This window comes from Micromys minutus, assembly GCF_963924665.1.
Source record: "Micromys minutus genome assembly, chromosome: 1".
NCBI classification, from domain to species: Eukaryota; Metazoa; Chordata; class Mammalia; order Rodentia; family Muridae; genus Micromys; species Micromys minutus.
The window spans coordinates 91777627-91797992 of NC_137969.1; the positions used below are offsets into that span (position 1 = coordinate 91777627).

At 43.4% G+C, this 20366-nt stretch overlaps 1 protein-coding gene across 4 annotated transcripts in view; it reads left to right on the forward strand.

Annotated features, from left to right (window-relative positions):
* CDC14B (cell division cycle 14B) overlaps nucleotides 1-20366 on the forward strand; it is a gene marked incomplete at its 5' end in the record, with an annotated part of 75650 nt that overhangs the window by 12337 nt on the left and 42947 nt on the right. For 3 of the 4 annotated variants that reach the window (XM_080938529.1, XM_080938526.1, XM_080938527.1), the window contains 3 exons: nucleotides 14428-14518; nucleotides 15086-15161; nucleotides 17961-18053. In XM_080938529.1, the coding sequence (XP_080794655.1) occupies nucleotides 14428-14518; nucleotides 15086-15161; nucleotides 17961-18053 (260 nt within the window). Of the gene's footprint in view, nucleotides 1-13217; nucleotides 13313-14427; nucleotides 14519-15085; nucleotides 15162-17960; nucleotides 18054-20366 lie in introns of those variants that run through there. The other variant, XM_080938528.1, reaches the window with a different exon arrangement.

Genomic DNA, 20366 nt, shown 5'->3' on the forward strand with positions numbered 1-20366 from the left:
GTGTATTTCGTCCCCTCTTGGTATTGAAACGTCCAGCAAAGCTTAGTTTATAAAGGTAGGAACACAGCTTCCTGTGGACTTTCAGCTCCATAGTTAACGTGTTCTCGTTTTAAATCATTGAATCTGAAAGGGCCTAAAGCACAAATTCAAGACACATTTGGATGTGTTTTTGAGTTCTATGCCTGCCTTGGCTGCCAGGAGAAGGCACCAAGAGATCTCAGCAAGGGAGCTGGGAAAGGCGTGGCTGGTGCTGCCTTTGTTGTCATCAGTGGATGCTTTGGGATGATGGGATACCTGGAAGTTAGAGCTGGGATTTTCAGAGTTTCCTTCCTTCCCTCCCTCCACCCTCCTTCCTTCTTTCCTTTCTCCCTCCCTTCCTACTTAAAAAGTGTTTTTTTGAGGCAGGGTCTCATTAATATGTCCCTGGCTGGCCTGGAACTTGCTTTGTAGACCAGGCTAGCCTCAAATTCATAGATTTGCCTGGCTCTTATTCCTGAGTGTTGGGATTAAAGGTGTATGCCCCCACACCCAGTGATATTACTTTTATTTAGTTCGAGCACATGCACACATGCAGGGGACAGTTATGACCTGCCCTGAGGGTCTTGGGAGAACCAAACTCAGACTGTCAGCCTTGGCAACAGACTTCAGACTTTTCTTATTTTCTCCGTAGAGCAGGAACTGACTTTATTTGTTTATTCAGTCACTTAATTTATTTAATTTTTGAGGCAGGTTTCAAGTGGCCAGGCTAGCCTCAATTTTAGTCAAGAATGGTCTCAAACTTCTGATCCTTCTGCCTCCACCTGGGTGCTGGGATTTCCGATGTATTTTCTCAGGAATTTTTCCTTAATTAAAACATTTTGATAATTTCCAAAATGATGATGTAAGATAATGTGAGAAGTAACATACTATTGTCTCCTCCACCTTGTTATTATTATTATTATTTTGAGAAAGAGTATTACTTACATAGCTCAGACTTCTTGCCTAAGACTGTCTAGTCCAGGGGTCGCAGGCATGCTTCTTAAAACTAAGTGACAATGTAACTAGGTGGTATTTGGCTAGCAACTTATTTAATGCCCAGTACCTCTCACCCTGCTAATAAGGATGTTATTTTTGTTTGTTTGCTTTTAAACTTGGCTGGCTTTGTGCAGGGGCTGTCCTTAATCTTGTTTATCAGTCAAATTGGAGTTTATGAGCTAGTGAAGCAAATATGAAAGAGTTCTGTGCTCTGAGTAATTGTTAATAAGGTCACTTTTGAGAACTAAACCCCCCAGACAGTGTTGCCTTGTGGCAGTTGGAATGAAGAAGTCTGTTGAAAAGGAACAGGCCTGCGTAAAACTGCACCCATATTGTCTAGCAAGAGTCCAGCATGGGGTCCAGCCTGCAGTTACCAGAGTGTCTAGGGATCTCTTAGCTTTATACTCCAGTAACTCACTCATTGCCCAAAGGCTACTGGTGACAGTTTTCAGGGACTGTCAGGGTGAGCCAATCATTCTCCTAGGCAGAGAAAGGGATGTTGGTGCATTTGAATGGCACTGGAAAAGGGGAGGAGGTATAGGTGAACAGTCTCTCTCTCTCTCTCTCTCTCTCTCTCTCTCTCTCTCTCTCTCTCTCTCTCTCTCTCCCCGCCCCCTCATATGCAGTTCAGGCTAACCTTGAACTCATTAGGTAGCTCTGTGTAACCAAGGCTAGCCTTAATCATCTTCCACTTGTGGGAACTCCCTCTCATTGAGGCAGGTTTTGAAAACAGGGATATCCAATTGCCTCTGCCTACCAAGTGCTGGGATTAAAGGCCTGTGTTCCTGGGTTGTTTTTTTTTTTTTTTTTTTTTTTTCCCTTCTCTTTTCTTTTCCTTTCCTCCCTCATCTTCTTTTCCTCTCCTTTCTTTTCTTTCTTTCTTTCTTCTTTTTGTTCCTGCTTCTGGGTTCCTGCCCGGACAACCCTTTGGGATAGACTATAAGCTGAAAGAAACCCTTTCTCTCCAAGTTGCTTTTGATCATGGTGTTTATCACAGCAATAGAAAGCAAAGTAGGACAGAACTGGTACCTGAGAGTAGGCTGTTGCTATGACACACCTGGCCACGCTGTTTTGGGGAAGGTTGTGGAAGATTTGGGAATTTTTAAACTGGAAGAGCCTCGAATGCTTGGTGTTTGGTTCTATAACAACCTGGAAGATGCTGAGAGAGTTGCAGATATTGGAGCCTGTCTTTTGAAATTTCAGACACAGCTCATGAGGGTTGTTTGTGTGATAATGTAAGAATCTGTGGATGTTGTGTGACAAAACTTTACCTTGGGAGACACAACAGGTTCCATCTACTCACCCCAGATATGGAACCCAAGACAGACCAAGGTCCAATTTGGTAAACCAATGAGTTTTATTCACTTATAGGAATATTAGTGTAAGCAGTACAGCTCTGAGGGAAAAGGTGTCCTGACAGTTGGGAGTCAAGGAATATCACAAACCTCACATAAGAGATTTATTGGGAAAGGCTTGAGGATGGCTGCTTCTGCTCAAGGTCGGCTTTGTATAGTTGCTTGCCACCCCCCCCCCAGAGTTTTCCAGAGTGGGGAATTAGTGAGATTTTGAGCTCAGGGATTGGTGGGTTTTCAGACCTAGATGTGAGCTCTGACCTTTTACCCTGTTTATGTATTATTGGTGGTGGGGGGCTGCTAGTGCTCTTCCAGAACCTAGGTCTGATTTCTAGCACCCATACCATATGGCAACTAACAACTGTCAGGAATACCAATTTTAAGGAATTTGATAACTTCTTCTGACTGCCTTAGACACCAGGCAACCATGTGGTACACATATATACGTGCAGGTAAAACAATCAAATGCATAAAATATAGTTCATTAAAAAATAAACAATCAGGGTTTGGGAAAGGGGGTGCAGCTTTGAAGTTCTTGAGCAGAAATGACACCAAAGCCCACCCTAGTGTGAATGAACTTACTTGCATGGCATCCTGGAACACATTAGCACAGCCTGCCAGCATCTCAAATAGGTTTGGAGAGTGTCCTTTCCAGGTGCCTCAATTGGCCAAATATCTTTCAGGCACCTCAGCTAGTTTCTTCTGCCAGGCAGCTTATCTGGTTTCAGTCTTTGCAGCTTGGCTTCACTGTCTTTATTACACTTGCAGAGGGGCCTAGTGAATCTGATCAGTTTCAGGGACTTCCTGGGTTTTTTTGTTTGTTGTTTTGAGACAGGGTTCCTCTGGAACTCGCTCTATATAGACAAGTCTGGCTTTGAATTCAGAGATCTGTTTACCTCTACCTCCAGAGTGCTGGTATTAAAGGCATGAACTTCACCAACAACCTTCTTGTTTTTTAAAGCTTCCCTGCAGGATCGGAAGTTTCAGTACAATGTTTCAGTACAGGAGGAGGAAACTGTTACATAACAGTGTATTCAGGGGAAGGAGGGAAAGGGGGAAAAATCTGGGGATTCTAGTCATTTGAGGCTGAAGAATCAGCTGTCATTAACAAGAAACCAGAGCCTCTGAAGTGAAACCTTTGGTTTTTGGAACAATCAATGCTGGTTAGGTAGGCTGTGATGAGAGGAGCAAGTCTGAGGCTCCTGAAGTCTTCAGAGGTGCGTAAAGAATCAAGGTAAAGACTTGCAGGCAATAAGGACTTATTCTGTGGCTTTAAGGTTCTGTTGGCAGTTGTGTAAGGAACATCCAGAAGGCTGATGGGCAGGCAGATCCTGACTGTGGTAGATGTGGTAAGACTGGAAGAATCAAACCATTGCCAAGGTGCAATGCCAGGAATGGGTCTCCATGGAGACTCAGCAGATTCAGAGTCAAGTTCCATTTCCAGGAACTCATTGTTCTCAGCTAAATGGAGCGTGTGCGAGGGTCTGAAGCCAACCTTAAGTCTGTTTTCTAACAAGCTAGATAATAACTGTTAGGAATTCTTGGGACTACTGTAAGACAGACCTCATGTTTAACTGCTCAGGATTGAGTGTGATAGCCTTGTATGAAGTCATAGAGCTAGCAAGGAGGGAAATCATGGGTTACAGGATGTGATTTAGAAATCACCTGATTCCTTCCACTGGTACCTTTATGACTACATTCTCTTACTGCCTTGTGCGGTACCTTGTTTCTTCAGCAGAATTAATTCCTTTTTATACGGGGAAAGTAAACTTGTTACTGCTCATCCTGTCAGATGTGTAATTGAACAAAGCTGAAGCTTTCTCCTGGGATCCTGATTCAGAGACTAAAGCCTTGACTTGGGAAGCATGAGAGATAATTTTTTCCTTAGCCTACTGAATACTTGTTGGCAGCTTTAGAATTTACTGGATTAATTAGTTCCTCTGATCTTACCCAGTCCTGTAAATTCCCTGAACGAAGGGTGCAGTTACTATTCTGGGTTAACACACTATGTGTGTCAGCTTTCTGGTCACATTGTACTGTCTGAGAACCATTGAAAAGGATAAAATCATCCCTAGTAATTTAGAAATATTTGCCCTTTTCAGGGACAAGTCTGGGAGTGACAGTGGGGACAAGGGTTGCAAGTTGCAAAGCCTTAACAACTTGGTATCAGAATAAAGGGGGCTGTGGATAGCTCAGTGGTAGCGCACTTGTTTAGCATGCACTAGGCTCTGGGTTCAATCCTCAGTACCATATACATAAGATTTTTATGTGTACCTTAAAAATTCTTTGTTGTGTATCTGTGTGTGGGTGGGTGTTACGGCATGCCACAAGCCCTTAGGTCTGATATTATTTGAATAGATGGTGTTGCTGGGTGCTAGGAGATCATCACAACTCAGATGTCAAGAGATGTTTCACATGGGGTACTCCTATATTGTCATATCAACTTGAGAAAAATGTACGGGATGTTTGTTGTTTGAGGCAGGGTTTCTCTGTGTAGCCCAGGCTGACCTGGAACTCCGATATAGATGCCTCTACCTCCCCAAGTGCTGGGATTAAAGGTGTGCACCACCACTGCCCAACATATACAGTGTTTTTTGCTCTCAAAAAAAAAGAAAAAAAGAAAAGAAAAAAAAAAAAAAAGAAAAAAAATCAAAGCTTGAACAGTTTATCTTAAAAGACTTTGGCTTCCTGTGGAGCAGATGCCAGACCTGTGCAGCACAGAGGCTGGGACGGGGAGCTAAATGACGCTGCAGGGAAATCAGCTGTAATTAAGTGGCCTGTAAGTAAAGGTGCAGATGCCCTGACTGATGATACAGGGCTCTTGGTGGGCACCCCACCTGTTCCCTCTGCTTTCACTCTGCTGGGCAGTGTGTCCCCAAGATGCAGAGTTTGGGGAAAAGCTCACTTGCATGGACTTCATTGCCCCTAACCCACCTTGTCCTATGAACAAAAAAATCCTGCATGCCATCTCATCAAATAGGCAGTTTGGTGTGGAATTCTCCGCCCTGTGCTACTTAATTACTTCCCTCCAGCCATTCACAGAAATCATGCTGAGATGGAATAATGAGAACCAAGCCGGAGGGCAGGCGCAGTCAGTAATGCTTGCCCAGCGCACGAAGCCTTTGAATTTTGTCCTGAGTACTGCATCCGCCAGGCCAGTCTTGCCTTTTCTCAGCGACCAGAAGGTAGCGACTGGAACTTCAGAAATCCAAGGTCAGGCCGAGACCCCACGTCAAAGAACAGAGAGGCTTTTCCTCAGACCTCTCTGTGTGTACACATGCCTACCCTGAGTCAGTTCTCACTGCATAGGCTGGTTCTGTGCGGTCAGAGCTTGCAATCACCCAGACAAATGACATTGCAGTTGCTTTGTCTCCCTTGATGTTTTCTGCTGTTACCTTATTTGTTAGGCTCAGGGTCTGGGGCAGCATTGAGAAATCAGCCTAGACCACCTCTGTTCCTACTAGGCCAGTTAAAGGAGGCACAGTGAAAAGCATAAAAATGAACTTATTTAATGTGGCTACATAGAGAAGAGGGTGGAATAAAGAAATCCAGTGCCCATCTAGAGTTCTGATAGGAAGTTCAGGTAACAGTAGGTGTTGGAGCCCGCCATAGCGGTGTATACTTTAGTTGTAGCTCTCTGGAGGCAGAGGTAGGTGAGTTCCACTAAGTCAGCCAGGGCTACATAGTAAGACAAGGTGTGCTTTAACTAGGCAACACTGGTTGAGGTATGGTCATACCCATCATTGGCTAGGCTCCAGTGTCTCCCAAAAGGCAGTCTGGTTATCAGAAAGTTCCTCCTGGCTGTCACCAACAACATTCCCCTTTCTCAACATGGGATCTCCCCAGAAATCCCAGTTTCTTGGAGTATATAATCTGGTAGCCAGAAGTCTCTAGACTCTTGCCATTCCTGCCAAGATTGTGACACTCCCTATGGTGAAGTGGGGGCTGACTGCTGGATGCTGAATTGACTGAGTATCTAGTGCTCAAACCAGCATGGGCTCCGTTAGGGTTTTCACTTGACTTTCTGTCTGGTCATTACATGGGTGCTGGCTGAGTGCTTGTGTATCTGCCAGGTGGTTTTGAGTAGGTTCGTCCCTTGTGGATTCACTTGTTTGAATGCTTGTCTCATAGGGAGTTGCATTGTAGGAGGTGTGGCCTGTTAGAGTGGGTGTGGCCTTGTTGAAGGAAGTGTGTTACTGTGGGGGCGGGCTTTGAGGTCTCATACATAAGCTCAAGTTTATATTTCAGGGTAGAATCAGAGTCTCCTCCTGGCTGCCAGAGGCAGCAGCGGGGGTTGGGGGGCGGTGGGTTCCCATTCTGCTGCCTTTGGATCAAGGTGTAGAACTTGCTCCTCCGGCACCATGTCTATTGGCATACTACCGTGCTTGACAGTGGGCTGAACCTCTGAAACTAAGCCAGCCCCAATTAAGTGGTTTTTGTTTTGTTTTGTTTTTAATACGAGTTTCTTTGGTTGTGGTGTCTCTTCACAGCAGTGGAAATTCTAACTAAGACATAGACTGTGTCTAAGGCTAAGGGGCTTAGTGCTGAGGAAGGAGTCTTGTCTGCAGGAGGGCCAGGCTTCCGCTTAGACATTTTTCTGTTAATGGATGTTAATATTATTTTAGGGTTCTTAGGAGTAGAGGCTCATGACTCTCTTCACAGCAAGTAGTATTTCTGACTTGAGCCACTCTAGTGGATGGGAAGTGCTGCTTCACTGATTTAATTTGCATTGCTCTGATTTTGAATACTTCTTTCTCATGAGCTACAGGCCATTTATTTTCTTTTGTTAACTATCTTCAAATCTTTTGTCCCAGTTCTATTTAAAAAAATACTACGCTGATGTTTAATCTATGTGTGCCACAGAAGAAAAACACCACGATATTAGCATAGTGTTTTTTTTTTTAATCACTGAATTTTTCTAAAGGAAATTTATTAGAATGGCTTAGAATTGTGACTTGTCCAAATTGTTGTTTTGAGAGACTTTAAACATAGGAGATAAATTATAATTAAGACCTTCTGATAAGAAAAGGCTCAGCTTTCTAATCTGTGGGTACAAACTCCTATAGGGCTGGTGACTGAATGTGGGGGGGTTGGCAAAAAAAAAAAAAAAAAAAAAAAAAAAGGAATAGAAATAGCAGAACATTTCCAAAATGTGCAGCAAGCAAATACTGATTCAGAACCAAGCCCAAATGGCTGTGAGGTGTTGGGGGTAATCTTGTGCTGTTCTCTGGGAGGCTTTGCTGCACCCTTTGGTTCTGAACACACGCTGCATGACAGGTCTCAGATTGCAGGCTTTTACTGCACATACAGTTCTCATCTGCTAGAGACATTTTGTTTAATTATGGAAAGCAAAGACTCTTAGCAACACTTTCTGCCTCTGGATTGTGTTCTGGTAGAATGTTTGATTTTAAAAATTGCCAGACTTGGGTTTCTTTGACAAAAATGAGTTTTGCCTTGAGATTGGGAGAGAATTGGCGGTTTCTGAAATCACCTTAACGTAACCCATTTGTACTATATATTTGTGTAAGATGGGGTGTGTTCTCATCACGGATGATTATTGTCCCAAAATTCTTTTTTGTTTGTTTGAAGACAGGGTTTCTCTATGTAAAGTCCTGGTTGTTCTGGAACTCTCCTTGCAGACCAGGCTGGCCTTAAAGTCACAGAGGTCCAACTTCCCCTGCCTTCAGAGTGCTGGTTTAAAAGTGCGCACCACCATCACCCCACCAATTCTTTATCTGTCTTATTATGTAACTTAGGTTTAGTCTTGAATGGTGAAATTTACGTGTTCCCCAAAGAATTGCTTAAAATTACTTTTCTTCCAGATTTACCACTATATATTTGCTTTGCACGCTTGTTTTATACACCAGTGTTTTACCTGGGTTAACATAAAAAATTTTCTGTGGGAAAAGTGGTTTGCTGTAAGGAGTGTCTGAAGTGAAGTTTTTTTCCCCAAGATGGTCCTTTAGGCAAGTCTTTGTTTTGAATTGAGGTAAATATTGTCTTCCATCTTTTCCCCGCTGAAGTTATTATTACTTAAATAGAAATATAAGAATTTGTTAACGTTCCTGGCTTATAACCTTAGATGAGCATCCATCTGCCTAAAGTGCTTGGTCTGTCTCTTCTGTGACTTCTCCCTAGGTCAGCTCTGGCCATTGTGCCCAGTGGGCCTGTGGTAAAATGTGACCATACCCCCATCCTTCTACTCCATCTGATGAGTCAGAGGTCTCAGACTGGAGAGATCTGCCAGACTCCGCCTCCCGAGTGCCAAGATTAAAGCTGTGTCATCACATTCAGTCTGTAGCTAGATTTTCATTGCTGTGTTTAATACCACAACCAAAAGCAACTTGGAGAGAAAAGGTTTATTTTAGCTTAAAACTTACAGGTCAAACTCTTCTCTCCCTGAGGCGCTCCCTGGCCACTCTTTCCCATTAACTGAAAACCGTCTGCCAGGGTCAGCTCCTCGATGTAGATTCCCTTCCTAGATAAGTCTGTTTATTATCAGTGACAAGCATGCCCAGCTTTTAGGACTTTTGTTGTTGTTAACATTGTTTCTGAAAAAGCATGAGTAAAGGCAGTTTAATATTACATTTACCCTTCCTATGGTTATACTAAAAGCCAGTTTTCAATCAGAAGATCTGCAAAGCTGACATTTACTAAGCAAATCTTTTTCAGCAAGCAGGCACAAAAGAGAGAGTGGACTCAGATCAGGTTCGCTTTGTGCAGACTCTTACGATATTTCACATAAAAGATTGTTACCACTCAACTGGTAATTATAGAAAGGAATTGGGAAGGGACTGCATAGGTAGCCAAGCTTAAATCCCAAACCTGCTATCATGTCCGAGGCCAACAGGTCCTCCTGGAGCCGGAGCGAGGATTGAAAAAAAAGAGACAAGTTAGTCAAAGCTGCAGCATGACCTCAGCCAGACTTGAGGCCTAAGCCTCATGGCTGAAGTGAAACTTGGTTTAATTCGTTTCTTTTTAAATCACTTTAGTTACATGCAAAAAGAACATCAGTTCTGAGACAGGGATTAAAAGAGATAACAACAAAAGATTCTGCAAACATCTTACTGGAGGTCATTTGAAAAGGTCAGAGACAAAAATGGTGCCTATCTTCTGAAATCTGCCCTTCCCTGAGCTGCATTTCTAAGGATACTACTGCCTGGAGCTTCAAAAAGTACTTCCCTATGCCACATTCTTAAAAGCCCTGCCCGAACTTCAAATGTAGATGTACTTTCTTATAGCCTTATTCTTGAGAACCTGCCTAGAGCTACAGATGACAGGGCGTAGCACTGAAGCCAGATTCCTGCCTTGGTCAGCCCCAAGGTGTCCTGGGATAATATTAATATTACTCCGCCATCAACTGTTCAGAGGGGCCAATGCTCTCCACATTATCTGGAATAATAGTCTTGCTAGACTATGTGTGTGTGTGTCTGTCTGTTTGTCTGTCTGTCTGTCTCTGTGTCGGTAATGGAGTTTGGAGTTCCAGGCCTTTACTGAAGAGCAGCAGCACCGGCCTACACATTTTTTTTTTGTAAAATTTATTTTTTGTAAGATTTATTATTTTTGTAAGATTTATTTGTTTATTAATTAATTAATTTATTCATTCATTCATTCATTCATTTATTTATTTATTTATTTATTTATTATATAAGTACACTGTAGCTGTATCCAGAGACACCAGGAGAGGGAATCGGATCTCTTTACAGATGGTTGTGGGTGGCTGCTGAGATTTGAACTCAGGACCTCTGGAAGAGCAGTCAAGTGCTCTTAACCACTGAGGCATCTCTCCAGCCCTGGGCTGGATTCCAAGGTCTTATTTGTTTCTGAGACAAGGTCTTGTCTGTCCTCAACTGGCCTGGCCTCAAAGTTTATGTAGCCAAGTATGTCCTTGAACTCCCATTTTTTTCTGGTTCCACTTCTCAAGTGCTGAGATTACAGGTGTGGGATGCCATGCCCGGTTTTCTGTGGTACTGAACTGCATCTCCAGCTGAAAGTAGAATATTTGAACTGGAATTTTTCACATAGCCAGAGGCATGCTGGGTAGATCCAGTGAAGCTTCAGGGCCCCTTGTTTAAGAGATAAAAGATAGGGGGAGTCAATGTTTTCTCAGTCTGGGCATAAACTTCAGGAGTAACGTGACAAGACTGAGGGAGGGGACAGTAAGAACTTAAGGCTAGAGGCACTGACACATTGTTCATTGAGATTGAGTGTCTGGAGCTTTGTCCTTGGTTCTGTATGGGTAGATCTTGGTCAGTGGAAGAGCTGCCACTGAATGAATATTCTATACAGGGGAGCTTTCTTTCTACCCAGACGAATGTTTCCCCATGGTTCTTAGTAAGTCTAAGACCGTCTGGATATGGCTCGCCAGCAGAGCCCTCGATTGACAGTGCTTGCAACTGTTGGTTGTAAATTAACTAGTTTAGTTCTCAGCCCTGAAGGAAACAGCAAATTTGCAAAACCCAGGGCTTTTTTTGTTGTTGCTAGAGACTGAATTTAGGGCTGTACTAGATGAGTACCCTGTATACACCTAGGCCCCAAAGACTGTTATTAAAAGGTTGTGTGTATTTGTGTTTGTGGGATCAGAGGATGATTCTCAGGAGCCTTAAGCCACTGAAACATCTTCCCTGCTTCTTTTAGTTTGCAATGAGTTATTTTTAGATTTATTTATTTATTTAATCCTGAGGCTTGGTGTGGTGGCACATACCTTTAATTCCAGCACTCTGGCAAAGGCAGACTGATCTGTGTGAGTTAAAGGCTAGCCTGGTCTACACATTAAGTTCTAGGACAGCCAGGAGTATGTAGACTGACACTGTCCAAAAACAAAACAAAGCAAAGCAAGCAAACAAACAAAAACCCAAATCTTGGAACCTCCCAAGATTAGAAAGTCCACACCTTTCAGTGTGTGGAGAGCGCCCTCTTCAGGCAGCCACATGAAGTGCTTCGAATGTCGGTGTGGATTGAGCTTTGAACAAACACCACTTGCCTGCAAGTTTAGTTTTCAGAATGTTGTCATCTTGAATAGATAATATGTATGTAATCCAAAGTTCAAAAGCTATAAAAAGGCATAGGACCCTGCTTTGTCGCATGCCAGTCACCTGCCCCAAAAAACTGCTGACCAGTTTCCTACTTTTCCATATCAGTAGTTGCATGTACATATGTCTTAAGGCACACTAGGAAGAGTGCTCCATGGGTAGGGGTGCTTGCATGAAGGCCTGATGGCTTTAGGTTGATCACTCTAACTCACAAGGTGGCAGGAGAGAATGGACCCCAGAGAGTGGTGCTCTGACACACACACACACACACACACACACACACACACACTCCCTCCACACACACACACTCCCTCCAACTTTAAAATACATTATTTCTGTAATGTTAGCAATAACTGAAACCGGGTCTGCTTGGCGAATTTATTCTTCATATTCTCTTGACTTATTGTTTATCCCTGTGAAAGTTACTGTAAAGAATGTGTCAATTTACCTTCTTTTTTTTCCTTTTCCTATACCATTTCTCCCTCCCTCCACTTGGTGCTTTGATTGAAGAAAAGTCCTCCCTAGGTGTAAGTATAGAAAGAATCCCTGCCCCATACTGTTGTGTGTGTGTGTGTGTGTGTGTTTTCATGATCTCAATCTGATACATCTGAAATTCTAGAATAAGGTTAGGAAATATGCAGGTCTTTGGGGATCATTAAATAATCTTATTTTTAGGAAAATTTGCCATTTTCATTTTTTCTCAAGGGAAGGGCAATGGCAACTTTCCACTTCACAGCACTTCTCTGTAGGAAGCTTGGGAGGAAATAAAGTACCACAGACTCAGAACCATATGACAGGCAACAAGGGTGGGATCAACCCCTCCTGTGTGTTAGCTTGTTCCCTTGAGATTAAGAACATAGGCTGAAAATACCTTATTTTAGACCATTCCTATACCTTTAACATAGAAAATGACCTGTGGGCTGCATATTTTTAATTAAAAATGTGTGCGCCCTACCGGCTGTATGTGGGGAGGTCAGAGGATAACTTTCTAGAGTGGGTTCTGGGCATTAAACTCTGGTCGGCAGGCTTGCATCATTGAGGGGTAAATACTATACCTCGTAAGTTTTCTTAGCCCCTACTCATTGAGGGAGTCTCATGGTAGCTTAGGTTGATCCTGAGTTTTCTTTAGGTGGCTCTTGATCTTCCTTGCTCCACTCTGCTTCCAAGGGCTGGGATTATGTTCATGCCCAACTCCAGCATAGTTGCATTGTAGTTTCTAAACTGGTGAAAGAGCCCAATTGTTGGCCTGTCTGAGCTGAGCTGTGACACTCTGTAGTGTGGGTTGGGGAGCGCCCCCTGGTGGCAGGCAGCGGCGGTGGGGTGATGGCGGGAGTCCGGAGTCTGTGGCGAAGGCTGGCGCCGGCCTGACCCCTACATCCTTCATCATGGGTGCCTGGGTCGTACCGGATAGCCGGCTTTGAGCTGGCCCAATGTACCCGGAACTGGCTGAGTCGCTCTCTTTGCAAGAAATTTGTCTCTGGCCGCACGTGCCTGTATGTCTGGTTTCTTCCTTTGCAGGACAGTTGGTCCTAGTTGCGTGTGCTCGTGGGCCAGGTCTTTTCCCCTCTCTCTGCCGGGCAGCTGACCTCTGGTGGCATGTGCCCATGGGCCTGGCTTCTTTTGCAGGACGCTGGCCCCTGGCCTCCTTAGGGACGTCCCAGAGTTTGGACTTCCGGGGTTGTCTCCCAGTCTGCTGCTTGTCACCCGCCAGGGCGTTTCTGTGCCCATGCTTGGGCGCGGCCCTTTAAACTTCACTGTTTTTTAGACTTCGGGGGTGTGGTCACATTTTCTTTCTTCTTCCTGTCGCGGTCACCCCAGACCCGCCGGGTCCTCCTCTTGCCCTGCTTTCCAGATGCTTTGGAGTCATGAGACGGGAGGGCGCGGGGACCCCTCTAATGGCTGAGGTGATCCGAGGTGAGTGCATAGGGCAGGACTTAGGATGGCTAGAGGAGTAACTTGCTGCCCCAGGAGCCCAGCTGGCCTCCCTTCTGGATCCAGTGTGGGGTTAAACCTACGCCCTAGTGTGCTTGTGACCCCTGTGTCCTACACCATCTCCACCCACGCGGCGTGGGAGCTGGTGAAATTCCCAGCCTCAGATCAAAAGTCATTTGTGGTTGGAAAGGACAAAGCCCTGTCACCCATTTGAATGTGGCTGCAAGAAGTTTGTTTACTAGGAGATAAGCGATAAGCGCTTTGTAAGTGGAGATGCCGATTGAAAAGTTTAAATTACCATTTGAGAAAAAGGAAGTCTCAGCCCAGTTGTTTCTTAACACTAATAAGTTGATCTAAAAAGAATATAGGTATTTCAAACGCCGCCCTTCTAATTGCTGTACAGATGTTGACTTTTTCTGAGGGTTGGTGGGAGTAAGGGTGGATGGAGCCTTTGAACATTACTTTTCCCTTTTTGCTGAACTCCTCAGCCTCTGACTGTATTCATACAACACAGATTTCACCCCGGTCTGGCTTTTCATTCCCCTGGATTTTAAACAGCATTTTGTAAGAACCCCAAAGCAGTGATTCCAATTTAAAAAAAAAAAAAAAAATATATATATATATATATCCATTGGAGTAATTGTATAAGCATACTTTCTTGTGTTCTATAGCTGTAAACAGCAATATTGACAGCATTGTTTTTTACTTTAAAAAATGGTTTCCTGCTGCATGTATTTCAGTGTGTCCTCATAAACTTGATGCATGGTTATAGGCTAGCCATCAGAGGTGTGCCGCATTTCCTGAGATTTCTTAGTCCAGTTGCTGTAGAAACCAAAACATTACCACCACATGAAATATCACCTGCCACCATGGGAACTTGAGGCAATGTCTTCTTTAAAGCTTTGCTTATTTATTGGTACTCACCAAAGAGACTTTTCCAAATTATACATTGTCACCTCTGCCATCTGAAACATGGGGGTGGGGGAACAGCAAAAATAAACAAGCCATCTTTGAATTTATCAGCTAAGAGTTGGGTCTTGACCTGGGACACCTGTTTAAGAACTTGAAGAAAAGAACATTGCCATTTTCCATTTCAGATCGCCTTTGTTTTGCCATTCTCTACAGCAGACCAAAGAGTGCATCAAACGAACACTATTTCAGCATAGATAACGAGCTAGAATATGAGAAGTAAGTATCGCCTCTTGGAAGACTCACACTTTTAAAATTCCCTCTGAGGAAGAATCGTGTATCTGATGAACACTTGCAGCTGGGTGTGGTAATAAAATAGATCTGTTGAGGATACAGTGAACCCCCGTTTAAACCCTGGTTTGATATTCTAATAGTTTATACTGCCGAGTTCTGAGAAATATGAATGTGCAAAATACTGGTTTTGCTAATGGAAAATATGTGCAAGAACAATTTTTAAAATTGAGGTTTGTTATTCTATACCTGGTGTGTGTGTGTGTGTGTGTGTGTGTGTGTGTGTGTGTAGGAGTATGTTAGGGGAAGGTAGCAAGATCTGGTGCAAGTTAGCTGAGCTCTCTGCTAATGAGGTGTACAACTCAAGCTCACTTGCTGCATAATTAAGTAGGTATTGTTTACCAGAATATTCCTTCTGTTAGTAGGGTAGGACCTTAGAATTGTATGGCCATTGTTAACTTGGGTTGACGAATGCCTTCTCACCATTACTTTAGGTGCATTTTAAATTCAGAGCAGCTAAAATATGTATACTTGTTTCTATTTATTTTTTTAAAGCTTCTATGCGGATTTTGGACCACTCAATCTGGCCATGGTTTACAGATATTGTTGCAAGATAAATAAGAAGCTCAAGGTAAATCTCTTAACTCAAGGTTTGACTGAAGTGATCACTCAGCAGTACTTTAGAGCAAGACAAAGGAGGCCTATCTTCTGTTTTTAAAAGATCCAGAATTTGAAAGGATGCTTTCCTCTTACAAAGCAAAAACCATTTGAGACCAGGTGTGCTGGTGCACAGCTGGCTTCTGTGCACTCAGGTGAGAGACCCCAAGTTCAAGGCAAGCCTGGGCTAGTTGCCTACTGAAGTTTGCTGTAGGGTGCCTTGAACACAGCAAAGGTTTAGAAGGCGGGGTGCAGTGCACCCTTAGAGTCTGCACGTTGGAAAGAGCACTGTGAGATCACGCGGTGCACAGCGACTGTCTGAGACCATATAGCCTGACCCACATTGGGAGATTCTGTAAGTGGTGTTTCTCATTGTGTGGTACTTAGAATGTGCACTTTAATTTACTTTTCTCCAGAGCCCTGGATGCTCTTTCAGAGACCCACATTGCACATCCTGTCTGTCACTGCAGTTTTAGAGGACATGATACCCTCTTCTGGCGTGTGTGCATCTGCAAACACATAGTACAGACATGCAAGCAAAGACACACACTCTTTTTCCTAAACTTAAACTGCTATATGCTTGTTTCCAAAAGTTTTTCCTGGGCTTTGAGACACACTTATGTGCAACCCAGGCTGACCTAAAAGTGTCTGCATCCCCTCATGGGTACACCAACACATGTAACTTGTGTTTTCTAATTTGAATGGAATGGGTTATATTTGGGTTCTGTGGTTCCGATTTGGGTTGAAGAAGCTCAAACAGAACAGTAACTCAAAGCAAAAGGCAGCTACTTAACTAAGTCCCTTGTCTGACTTCATGGGAACTGAAGCAGACAAGGGAAACACCTTCTTGCTTTGCCCAGTGTTCCTCCTGCCTCTTCAAAGAGAGTGTCCGTGAATAGTTGGGGAAAACAGACTTTGCCCTCTCTGAGCTGGAAACTCTTCAATGTGAACCTTTTACACATGTGGTCAGGGAGTAAGAGAACTAAGGATCAACAGTATGCCCTTGAGGACACAGTGCATTTTTCTGATTGAATACAAACCCCATTCCTTTATTTAAAATCTTAGAATCACTGATCAGACACTTAAGGAGTACCTAGCTGGGCATGGCGGCATGTGCCTTTGACCTCAGCATTTGGGAGGCAGAGGCAGGTCGATCTGTGAGTTTGTGACCTGCCTACACAGTAAGTTCCAGGCTAGCCTCAATTACACAGACCATTTTAAAAAGTACCTAGTCATTATAAACTGCCAAGTAGAAAATACTGAGTTTGTTAGCAGGAATTGAAAACAAACAAAAACTTACAAGAACTATGTAAAACAAATAACATTTATTCTTTCTCAACACCATCACAAATTTCTGGGTAAGGGAGATACTTTCTCCCTCCTGAGCATCAGCTGTATTTACTATATTATTTAGGCACAAGTGTAGACTTCTTCCTAGGCCTTCTTAGCAAAGTAAACATCCACGGCCTTCTGTCTTTGGGTCTCCCTCCTCTTTCCCCTTGTCAGTGACAGTCTTTTGTTCCCACGGGGCCAAGAGGCTAAACATAATTCTCTCTCCTCCCATCTATTGTTCCTTTGCTTTGGTTTTTAAAGGCTGAGTCTATGCATGTGTGCACCTGTGCATGCACCTTCATGCCTAACCTGTTGGAGACTTTTATTCTGTGACTTGCTGGAGGCACTGAGGAGGTGTTGAGCAATCAGCCTGAGAGTCTCACTGCCCATTGAGCTTGTGAGATTGGCAGTTCCCTGGATGAAGAGGGTGCCTGCGCTGCTTTGTTTTTAACTGATTTAGGTCCCTTAATTCATGTAAACCACCACAGGAAAATATGCTCACAGTGATTGATGCTGGAGACACTTGAACATTCAAACAAGCTTGGGCACAAGATAAGCAGTGTATTCAAACATGCTGGACATGCTCCGTTGCGGCTTTGACGCGTTTCACATTAGTGAAGAACCACTGGGGACCTGCTGGGTGATGGTGGCTTCCCTTTTTTTTTTTTTTTTTAACTTCTTGTTGAAGTATAACATACGTAAAGAAGCATACCTAGATCCCTAGTGTATATTTAATTTTCATTAATTAAGAATCCTTTCAGCTGCTGTCCCGTGGATTATCTTTGCTGTATATCCATGCATGTATGTCTCTGTACCATGTATGTGCAGTGCCCTCAGATATCAGTGTACCACTGGAACGGGAGTTAGAAACATATGTGGCAGGTGGGCCTCTGGGACTTTGAGGCCAGCCTGGTCTACCTAATGAATTCAGGCTAGCCAGGGCGAATGAGACCCTGACTCAAGAAAATAGGGATTCTTCAGGCAACTTTCCCAGCTTGTTACATCTCCAGTTTCCTTTGTTACTGGTTGTGGATAGTGCCATAACCTTCTATCTCCCCAGAAAAATATGACATTATGGAATGACCGTGGCTGCCAGTGAGAGCTTTAGTCCCCACAGACTCTGGACTCATCAATCTTTGGTCTTTTCTTGGCTCTATCTATCTATAGCTTTCTGATATGATCCAAAGGTTGGCCTGTCTTTAGGCATGTATCTGTTCGTGTTTCCCTTTCTCCCTTTTATTTCAAATAACCCTAGCATAACAGTATGGCTCCTGGGATTTCGGGGCTTCAGGGCTGTTGTCCCTAGAGTTTTAATATCGAGATTGCTTTTATGCATGTGAGAAGTAGAATTTATCACAGAGCAAAATTTCAGGAAACTTGAAGTGGCCAAAAAAAAAAAAAAAAAAAAAAAAAATACTAACAACAGTTTGTTTTGATGCAGTCCATTACAATGATGAGGAAGAAAATTATCCATTTTACCGGCACTGATCAGAGAAAACAAGCGAATGCAGCCTTCCTTATCGGGTGTTATATGGTAAGTGTCACTGGGTCTAAAGGTCAGTCGGTGCACAGCCGCCCTGCTTTATAATCAGGCCTGGTATTTTGAAACCACTCTTTCCTAAGATACTGTCTTGTTTTTTTCTAGAGGGCATGTGTTTGCCTTTTGAAAATCATTCATCTCAGGAAGATTTTACACACATGCTTTGTGGGGAGCATGTGTGAGTTTCTGTCTACTCAGTGTTACTATGAACCTAGAACTTAAAAAGATATTTTTTTAATTAAAGTTTTTTTGACTGGTTACAGTGGAAAAGTTGGTATCTTTTAGCCTTTAAGGTTAGTGAATATGCCTCCCGAACCTGCTTTTTTTTTTTTTTTTTAAATGAATTCGTAGTTTGTTTAGAGAGTTGTAAAATCATTTTGATTGGGGTCAGACCCAGTGTGTGTGACTGTTAGAAGATGGTCTTCAGGGGTTTCCGATTGTCAGGCTTAGTGACAAACAGCCTCACGTTCTGAGCCATCTCTCCAGGTACCTCTGTCCTCTTTAAAGCTGTGTTTGTGAGTGTATAGTGTATGAGCATGTGTGTGTGTAGCTGTGTGCACATGTTGGGTGTTAGATCTGGAATTTCAGCTCACTCACTGTTCCCACCACCATGTGCCAGAATCTGAACCCCAGTTCTTATGATTGTGCATAAGGCAACAAGAGCTCTAACCATTGAGCCATCACCCCTGCTTTGATAGATTTGTTTGCTTACACTTGTGACCTTGACCCTAGGCTCATACTAGGTATCTCTTGACACTGGGCTGCATCCCCAACACAAGCCTCACTCTCCTTTACAGTTCTTTTCTGTTACAGTTTGGTAGGCTGTAGTATAAAAAAAAAATGGTGGGTGGAATTAGTTGAAATTCCACATCAAAATTAGATTCTTTTGGATGTTTCGGGTGTCTTGTTGCCAGCTGCCTAGGCCTTTCCGATTGTCTTTTCCTGATTATGCTCAGAAAAGTAGCAGAGAGAAATATTTCAGAGAAAACTTCAAACTTAAAGTTTTAGTAATTCATCCTTGGAGGTCTGAGATACAGGAAGTGAATTGTGTCTGTTGAAGTCTGAGTTCTTCAGCTGAGTTGTTTCTGTCTCTTGGTGTTTCTTATGCAAGACCTTAAACAAAGGAAAAAGAAAGGCTAAAGAACGTGTTCCTCTCACAGAGGACCTGAGTTCTGAGTCCCAGAACCCATGTTCACTCATAACTAACTTCCTGTAAGCTTCTAGGGGCACCTGCATGTACATGTACACATATGCATAATTAAAAATGAGATGCACCTTACTTTGAGACAGGGTTTCACTGTGTAGCCCTGTCTGGCCCGTGATCCACTTTATAAACCAGACTCAGATTCACAGAGATTCCCCTGCCTCTTTTAATACTTAAAACTTTATAATAATAATTTGCAAGAAAAATAATTCATGCATTGAGAAGGGGGGAAGGAGAGAGGGAGAGAGAGAATGCTGACGAGAGAGAGAGAGAGAGAGAGAGAGAGAGAGAGAGAGAGAGAGAGAGAGAGTGTGTGTGTGTGTGTGCTGGGGTCAGTTCTTCCCTTTATCTACCAAGCCATCTCGCTGGCTTGGCGGGTGGATACCTTAATTCTGCCATTATTTGGCCAACTCATCTGGGGAAGGGAAGCCTTGACTAAATGACAGAGGAGTGTCCTTAGTTACTGCTGTTACAGACAACATGACCAAGGCTTTTAAAGGATAACATTTATTGAGACAGGTTTACAGACTCAGAGATTCAGCTCATTATCATCAAGGTAGGAACATAGCAGCATCTGGGCAGACATGGTGCAGGCAGAGCTGAGAGTTCTACATCTTCATCTGAAGGCTGCTAGTAGAAGACTGATTTCTAAGAACCTAGGACAAGGGCCTTAAAGCCCAGGCCCACGGTGACACACCCATTCCAGCAAGGCCACACCTACAAATAGTGCCTTTCCCTGAGCTAAGCTTGTACAAACCATTACAGTGACATTTGGATTATCAGAGTTCATGAAATTAATGGCAACCTGGAGAATCAGTCTTCACTGTGCCAGAAAAACTTCTAAGCTGTTTGTGGGGCCTTCTCTACGTACTGTCCAAGAAAGCCTGCATGGCCAGGACAGTTCCACCTCAGGGACAGGCCCACATACATGGATTCCTAACCAGGCTTCCCTCAGAATTGATATCTACCCACTTGGCCACATTGTATGAAGCTAGTGGCCACAACTCCGGGGCAGAGAGCCTCTCAGAAAATGGTTGAGAGAGATGGTGGAATCCTAGGGTTAAAACCATTAAGTACTGGACAATTTTATAAATATGAAGTTG